The sequence below is a fragment of the Atta colombica genome, unplaced genomic scaffold, assembly GCF_001594045.1.
Source record: "Atta colombica isolate Treedump-2 unplaced genomic scaffold, Acol1.0 scaffold155, whole genome shotgun sequence".
Lineage (NCBI taxonomy): Eukaryota > Metazoa > Arthropoda > Insecta > Hymenoptera > Formicidae > Atta > Atta colombica.
Window position 1 is genome coordinate 3215738 of NW_017259245.1, and position 9073 is coordinate 3224810.

Sequence of the window (9073 nt, forward strand, 5' to 3'; positions counted from 1 at the left end):
ATGTAACTGGAAAGCATTCTCCGTAGAGTTTAGCGTACTGTCACTGCAGCAAAGCGGATTTCTATTGAATTAACTGAGACAAGTAATATCGCGGAGTCGTGGTGAATAGTACGCGAACGTGAAACGATCAAGGAAGGTAGGAGAGCCGGTTGCTCGTATCACGCCTTTTAAGGCAAGCAATGGCCTTGCAGGTTTACGGTTAATTGATAATGAAAAAATCGAGCGAATCAAATTTGAACTTTATTCGTATCTTTCGACGCGATTCTAGTTATACTGTGCGAAGAATATTGCAATAAAGCGAGTGAGATCATGTCATTCATATAAGTTATTGTTGCTTCTAAAAGAAAGCACCCCATGACTGAAGTTTCGAAGTCCCGTTGCCGATTTTCGTAAATTTTAATAAAAATATTCTCAAATATACATGTGTAGAAAGATTTTTAACGCAAATGAAAAATTTGATAAAAATAATATTGAAATAATGGATTAATGTTTAAATTAGATAATAGATAGTAAAATTAGGAAATTCGCGAATTTGATATTTTTATTGCGCTAAAAGATTGTCCATCGTCTTGTGCTTTTCGTGCAAAGTACTGATATTACATTTCTTCAACATTATTAAATTTTATTTGCACTAAAAATCTTTTTAAATATATTCGTTTGAGACATTTTCGGGCATTTTCAAATATAAAAATCGATAAAAAAAATCTTTTCAAAACTTCATTTATCTTTACTGTGAAGAAGCATGTTGAGAACAAGAAGATCTTCCGTATATCTCTGTATTTGGCAGAGACGGTACGGTCGTAGCTCATATATGTTCTTTGCGGTCACGCATAACATACAAGCGTAGCCATATTAGGACCTCTTATGGCAGAAGGCTGACCCGATTTTTTCATGTCTCCGCTCTTCTGAAAGAATGAAAGGTAAGAGAAAAAGACCGTGGGGGAGGTAGAAAATATGTAGACACAAATTACTATAGTGGAAGGACGAGGACAACAGTTGGTGAGAATCCATTACTGGTGTAGTTAACAGTATAACTCTTATAAGATCAAATGAATCAAAACAATTACAATGTAAATTACGTCGCAACTTATTAGCATTTTGTTATTTCAATCATTTTATAAATTGACATTGATTTAGAACTTTTATTGCGCTGTTTTTCTAAATTTATTATCGCGTTTTTGACAATCACGATGATAACTCGATGATTTATTGTTCCAGATTCATGGGGCATATCAGAAAGCAAACAGCCTCTCACTAGCGCGCCCTTGATGTGAGTACATAGTTCTCTAGTCATAAGTTCCAAAATACTTTTGTTTTCTGAATAGATGCCAAGAAACTAAGTCACATAACATATACTTTTCGTTTACTCGTTACAGTAGAAATAAACTCATATTTCTCAATTGTCTGTAATTTATATATGAAGAAAGAAATTTATTACGGATGATGCAAATTATTTCATCGTCTACAACTATATTTATATCTATTAAGAGTTCGAAATATTAAATGTAAAACATTAATATAGGGACGACATCCATGAAAGAACATATGAAGAGAGTAAAACTGCAGTGAGTCCATATACATATCAAAGTCCAGAATCGATTATTAAAAAATCAATGGTCAACAGAGAATTGGTGAATAAAATTATATTGTTACAACTGTTTTCAGACATTGATGTTTTTAAGTAACATTAAGTGAAATGGACAATTAACATTAATAATCATATTTATATCAGGTCTATGGCGATAGTTCAACATCTCGTTCGAAACAGACTTCCCCTCTGCCAGGAACTCAGAGAGACGTCAAGATCATTCACGAAAGCAGTATGTAATTTATGTAAATTATTAAAGAATTTTAACTATTTTCTAAATTTTGTCAATAAATGATCTTTCATTTGCCTTAGAAGATTATCAAACTGAACCACGATCAACTCAAAGTACACAAGAATACAAAACCATCGAGTATGGAGTCCCAAGTCCATCAATACCAATCAATCTGGCACCCGGTCCAAACACAAAGGTAACCACTACTATTAAAACGTACACCTACGAACTACCGGGAGCACCGGAGACGTATTTACCAGGTAGCAGTGTACCAGGGAGTGTCGTGCTGCCCGGTGATCAAACGATCACTTATACTCTACCAAGAACCACCACCACAGACAAGACAGTCACCTATCAAACCATGACGGAGAATGTGCCAGGACATCCTGGTTCACCGATTAGATACTCACCGACTGATATTACTGAGAAGTCTAAAACTATACACAAGGAGTCGAAGTTTTATCGCGAGGAACAGCCTTCCTATTCTCGCAACGCTCCACCGACGAACATGGAAACCAAGACTACCGTAACCGAAAAATATTATCACGTTGACGGTTATCCTAATGGCCATGGACCGAATGATCGCCCAGATTATTCTGGGAATACGTATCAGAATCAACCGCCTATCGTAAGCGAACATACTAGAAGCATTAATCGGTTCGAAGAATACAGATCCGGCAGATCACCGTCTAGTGGACATTATCCCGACAAACCAGATATTCCGACCAAAACGAGTTATTATCCACACCAGGATACACAGTCCGGTACAACGATTTATAAATTTTCGAATACTGTGACAACAGTACCGCCAAACAAGAACGCCGATGATCACGAAGTCCTTCTGCCGAAACCGTTTCCAACTGGTACTCAAGTGTATCCTGCTAAGCCAATTACCAATGGCGAAGGACCACCGACCAAACTGGAGGATCTCATGGCTTCGTTCTCTGATTCTGAGGTAATTTATACTATATTATTTGTACGATGATGATCTTATGTATGTATTTCGTTTGTTCAGCGAGAAGTATTGGAAGATATAGAGAGACAAGAGCGTCGAAGCAAAAAGGAATCATCTACTACAAAGAAAGAAGTTGATTTTGTCCCACATACACCACCAACAGTTAAAAGTAAGAATGTTGCTGGGCCACCAGTCTATTATCCTCCTGGTTCGGCTGAATTCACCAAGAAAGAAGAAAGCGCAGCTATGTCACAATCTAGCGTAAGATTCTATAACTTTATATGACAAATATTTAATGTATTATAAAATAATCTTTACGATATCTTATCAATCCTTCTATTCATTATTTTTCAGGGAGGATGGCAAAAAGCCAACGAAAAATACGAATACGAAGCTTCTAGCAAAAGTAAAAGCAAAAGCAGCAAAGGAGGTGCTGTTGTTCCAGTTTGTCTTCCGTTATGCTGCGCGTTGCCATGCGTCATTATGTAACTTATTATTGTATTAACAAATTAATGAAACACACACAGTATACATTTTGTTATCATAATATAATCAAAAGAAATTAGAGAAGAAACTAATGCAAAAATGTGTAGTTTTAGAGCAGTTTTATAAATTTCATAATATTTCCTTGCCAATATAAGATTCGTTCATTTGAATTATATACATTATGCTTTTTCTATTTCTCTATCTCTTTAAGTCATACATCTATTTCACTTTAAATATTTATGATAAATATGATTTAAAAAAGCAATTCTACGTATGTGTTAATATTTAATAAATGATAGAGATTATATAATAAGCAAGTAATCAAAACAAATCATCTTACATGAAAGTGAATGTTAACGAAGTAATACGCTTTATCAACATATTTATAAATATAGCAGGAATATTTTGGGAAGCTTATTTATTTTATTTTTATTATTACAAGTATTATTTGTTTCAATGGTATATTATCAAATATTTTTAAATGTACTGCAATATAACATTTACTATAACGGAATGCATAATACAAAATGTTATATCTAGTACTTTCTGTACATTTCTCAAATTTATTATTTTGATATATAAATAAATATAAATATATATAATATCACAAAATAAATAATAAAATTAATTAAAAGCACATAACAAAATATTTCATTAAATTGAAATTTTTATTGATACGTAAATATATTTCTGTTTCTATTTACATTAACTATTCCAATGCACATGCAAAAAATGTAAATTATAACATTAATTAAATATCTAAATTAAACTATAAAATATTCTTATTTTTCAAATAGTAAAATTCTTTCTAACTGACAAACACATGATGTTTATAAAAGTCATTTTGTATGCAAAATACATTAAACTTTAAATTATTTCAGAAATTACTTTAAAAACTGACTTGCTGAAAGATAAAGTGATAAATCATGACAAATGTTGTAACAAGTAGGATAAATAAATTTTAATTATACTGTACTACCGTGAATTATGGTGCTATAATAATTTTAATATGTAAAAAAGAATCATGTGAAATAGAAAATATTACTCCAAACAATCATGCACATAATATTGTATATGGATTTAAATATTATTTGTAATTATATGTAAAAATTGTGTCATATACCGTGACATATAACATTGCATTGTATATGTATCAATGTGGTAATAATAAGTTGTACTTTAATAAATTTACTGAAAAGTTTCTTAACAATAACTTTCCATTCATGGGATTCGTCCATTATACATTTTATACTTCCAGAAATTAAATCTTTTAATAAAAATAAACTGCATATACTACAGCCACACAAAATATAGTATCCTAAAAAACAACATGTAATTAAGTAAAATAAGAACATAAAAATAAAATATTTGAACATTGTATGAACAATAAATTGAACTAAAAATTTAATGACAACAAGTTTATCCTTACATTAATAAAACTGTCATAGGCATATGTATCAGCTTCTGCATCCCAAATACATCTTGTACCTATTTTTACACCAGCACCATGTTGTTGTCCCAAAACTACATTGACGATATATTTATACCTCTTAAACTGTAAGTCTGTAAATATATAAAAAAGGCTGTACAAGCAAATACTTATATAGGACTTTAAAAGTAATAATTAATATTAATTTGAATTGTATACATATAAAAAGATATGTATTACCTTTAATTTTTCTTTCAATAATATCCGCTATATCTTTGGTCCATTGGACAGCTGCCTGAGCGTCATATGATTTCGTAGCGAGTTGCTCAAACAGTACATCATGTATTATTTCTTTTGCACTCAGAGGTTTAAACCTATGTGTGTTAAAAGTATTTAAATTTTAATTATACCTCTTATAACTAAATTAAAAAAAATATTAGCCACATCAATTGTGCCATTAGTTTTACACACTAATTAATAAAACGATCTTTTTATGACTCTTTAAAAATTTAAATATAGGTTATATCATGAATGTAAGTTAAACTATGTACTTTTCGTGAAGATGTGGCCGAATTTGATAATAAAGCGGTTGTTGAACTGTTTCTTCAACATCATCTAGAACTTCCAAATTCACATTTTTCTTTTCTTCCTCTTCCTGTGTCTCTTCCACTGTTTCTTGCACCGGGTTATGTCTCACAGAATTTTGCATTCGCTTCATCTCTGTTATTTTTATTATGGATAATTTATCAATTTCTTGTCAGATCCTATTAATTGTGAGCATATTCGAAGTTGTTTATCTACAATAGCAACCAATATCAATTATTGCCAATCGGTATCCCGGCATGTTCAACAACTATGATGGAACATAATGCAGCCAGTTCATGGAACGTGGATCCCCCCGGAGCACATCTGAATTCCTTCCGTGAACAAAATCAAACCTTAAGTCGTCTTGTAATAATGATTATTAATTTGCTGGATCCAAGTACCCAACAGTAATAAATTACATTGCTGCTTAGTAATTGTATAGTTGTTTTATATTTTAAACTCTCTCGCGCAATCAATAAAGATGAATCAGCTGATCTAACAGGCTATAGATTTTGCTATAGTATATACAGAGAGAAACCTGAGAGAGGACATAAGGGTCTTTTTCCTGTAACTGCAAAATATCCCCGCATATTACTGCCATCTGAAGAAATAGATGCAAACTACACAACAATATCCATTTTTTTCGGTGCTTCTGATGATAAATCGCTTGAAATCTCTATTAATTTGATAGATTTATTTCAGCGATTTACTTTCAAGAGTACCTGATTTATTTCCGTAAGAAACATATACAATTTGTTATAAATATACAATTTTACAAATACTTTCTAAAGAATGTACATAATACAAAATATACATAAAAATCATTTAATAATGTTTATATGCTTGTAAAAATGATGAAAATTAATCCAGAACACGAATGATTCAACGTGTATATAGTAATAGGATATCCAAAATTGAAGTAGTGTATACTAAGGGTTAAATAAAGTTATTTAAAGTATATATTTTAAATAAAAAAATAAAAATAAAAGAGTTATTTAATATTTATTATTTTAAATAACTACACTTCTGACTTATTTAGTATTTTAAATAAGTTTCCCGAATCTATTTTATATTTTTTATTTTAATAAACTGTAACAGTTTTACCGAGATGGTTGACATTATACGTAAATTTAAAGAATTTTTAAAAAAACAGAATAATTTACAGCAATAGTAGCGTCATAAATTAATTTTTTAGCTGAAAAATTAAATAATGATTAACAAGATATTTAATACTTTTAACCAAAGCTGTATTGAGTACAAATTGTTTCACAATACATATTAAAAAAATTTGCATGTATCTTTATATAAAGGATGTATAAAATATTATCAATCTTAGTTTAAGTATGAATTATTAAGAATATAATGAAAATTGAGATATATCAAAAATATCTCACACACGCGAATTACGCGATAATTATCAATTACGTTTAAAAGAACTAGTCGGAGATACCACAAAGTAAAGCGCGAAAATACCCATTTGTCAAAATTGTGTAAAATACGAATAATTGAATAAACCGTGAATATTTTTTTCAAACGCAATAGTTGGATTAAACTGTGTATCCAAACGGCGTGTGACGAACAGCGCGGGGGAGCGTCAAGTGTGCCGCGCTACGTGGTTGACTACGTCATCACTTTGGCATTCGTTCGGTGACCTCGGAAGGAGATAGACGTCGTATGAATCGCTCTGCGTGTCGCTTTAGTTAATGAAAATTAGATATCGACGATCGCAAATTACGTAAGGTTGCCTAAAACTAGGAGTACTAAGGGTTAATAGATTTTGTTTTATTTTCTTAAATTCATTACGCACATACACAGCTCATGAATATTTTAGATATTTCATCGGTTTCTCACATGTACAGTATAAAAATGAGATTCTTAGAGAGAATGTTAGATATTTTAAATTGTGGCTTTTTATCACTTTAAATCGTATATATAATTCTGTCACTTTCGTATTACTTCGCATTCTTATGATATGGGAAAAGTAACAGATAAATTATATTTAAATTACATATCTCTAAATGTGCATGCTATTTATACGTGTTATTCTATTTAGTCAAAGTTGTTTCATAATTTAAAATAAATTTTTGCATTTGTCTTTATTTAAAGGATGTATGATGACATATTATTAATCTTTAATTAATTGTAAATCACAAAAAAAGATTATTAAAAATTGAAATATAATGTTGGGATCTCAAAAACACTTCACGTGAGCAATTAAGAAAAACCATGCTAGTAAAAATCTTTTTTTACTTCTTGCCTTTTGTCAGCACATTATAATTGATACGAAATATTAAAATTATAAAATGAACATCAAATATATTCCTCGATGTATTAAATATAATGATGAATTATGATATCACATTAAACGCGTCTAAAACTAGATATAAGAAATTGTTTCATTAATCGGAAAATATAAAAAATGTAAAGAATATATTATTTTATTTATTCGTAATATTATTTCGACAGTTAGACGGTTGACGCGCGACCTTGGGATGGGGATGGCACGGGGTAGCACGGAGTGACGCGTCATATTTACGGCGTAGTCATTGAAATCATTTCCTTACCGAGATTCGTACAAACAGGTAGTCGTGTCGCGTGTGACTCTTTTTCACATTACTTTTTTAAAATTTTATCGCGAAGAATGTCAAATATAATACGAAACGTTGTACTTTATAATTAATCATACTTGATACTAGTAATCGTATTATGTGAATATTCATAAAATACAACATATTATGTCTAGCATTTTCTGTGATTATTATATGTTTCAAAAAGAAATGTGAAGAAGAGCGGCACGCGACATGCGTACTTGTCTGTACGAACGATATTACACGAGTAATAAAAAAGCAATGTTAATATGAATACTCTCAAATAATGCAATTCCTGTTTTCATAATTAATATAACTTAATAATTTAATTAATTTTTTGTTTTTGTGCATCTTTCGTTATACGATCTGTTTAAAAATTAAACGTAACTTTGGAACTATTTATCGATAATAAAAAAAACATTTCTCTTTTTTATTAATCTCTAGCCTATTTCATTGATTCTAATCATATCTTACAGACATCATCTATATAAATAAAAGATTCAACTCTTTTATCTGCTCTGAATTTATTTCGCAATGATAACGAATTGCAAACGTATTTGATATTCGTTTCTAAAAATTAACTGATTGCATAGTAATATAGATAATAGTTATATATTACATTTTTCAGATTCTTCCCTCTCACGAGTACGACCTCACGACGTGGTGGCTCAGTACTCAAAAGATATTTACACGAAACAAACGGTTTTTCTCAAGTATCTAAAAATTTTTGGATATATCTGAATCTAAATAAATTTTTAGATATTGAGTAAAATCGTTCTCTTCGTGTAAAAATCCAACGGGGAAGCTAACGTATCCTCGTCGCCGATTTATTTGAAAATGAACGAACCGTAGCCGGTTCGTCGCGTCGCGCGTTTTACTTCGGGAGTGCCGTTCAAGTTATCGGATTCAAGTTATAATCCGCGCGCGATTATAATATATTATTCACGAGTTTTATGCGAGTGTCCTGTGCGAGAGGATGTCAATCCAATTCTGAGGAGGAAATCTGGGAGAGACATCGCGCACCAATGGAGTAACCTTGCGGTAAGTATAATATTTTTTACTTGTATAAAATTAATCTTTTTTTGCTTATTTTTAAATCATTTTATTTTACAATAATTTAAAAATAATTATTTTTTAAATTATTGTTAAATAAAATGATTCAAATAATTATATATATTCTCTAAAAATTAATAATAATATAATTAAAAAT

General features: G+C 30.5%; 2 protein-coding genes across 3 annotated transcripts in view; one reads left to right on the top strand and one right to left on the bottom strand.

Annotated features, from left to right (window-relative positions):
* The window catches only part of LOC108685742, a 15105-nt gene extending 11701 nt beyond the window's left edge, over nucleotides 1-3404 (top strand). The window contains exons 6-11 of one of the 2 annotated variants that reach the window (XM_018190703.1): nucleotides 1219-1270; nucleotides 1523-1631; nucleotides 1733-1820; nucleotides 1901-2775; nucleotides 2836-3036; nucleotides 3130-3404. In XM_018190703.1, coding sequence (XP_018046192.1) covers nucleotides 1219-1270; nucleotides 1523-1631; nucleotides 1733-1820; nucleotides 1901-2775; nucleotides 2836-3036; nucleotides 3130-3264 — 1460 coding nt within the window. In that variant the 3' untranslated portion in view covers nucleotides 3265-3404. The remainder of the gene's footprint in view (nucleotides 1-1218; nucleotides 1271-1522; nucleotides 1632-1732; nucleotides 1821-1900; nucleotides 2776-2835; nucleotides 3037-3129) is intronic. The other variant, XM_018190705.1, reaches the window with a different exon arrangement.
* Nucleotides 3405-3916: 512 nt separating this feature from the next.
* LOC108685701 (tektin-4) overlaps nucleotides 3917-9073 on the bottom strand; it is an 8652-nt gene continuing 3495 nt past the window's right edge. The window contains exons 8-11 of the mRNA XM_018190628.1: nucleotides 5242-5410; nucleotides 4931-5064; nucleotides 4691-4824; nucleotides 3917-4579 (exon numbers count right to left, since the gene is read on the bottom strand). Coding sequence (XP_018046117.1) covers nucleotides 4532-4579; nucleotides 4691-4824; nucleotides 4931-5064; nucleotides 5242-5410 — 485 coding nt within the window. The 3' untranslated portion in view covers nucleotides 3917-4531. The remainder of the gene's footprint in view (nucleotides 4580-4690; nucleotides 4825-4930; nucleotides 5065-5241; nucleotides 5411-9073) is intronic.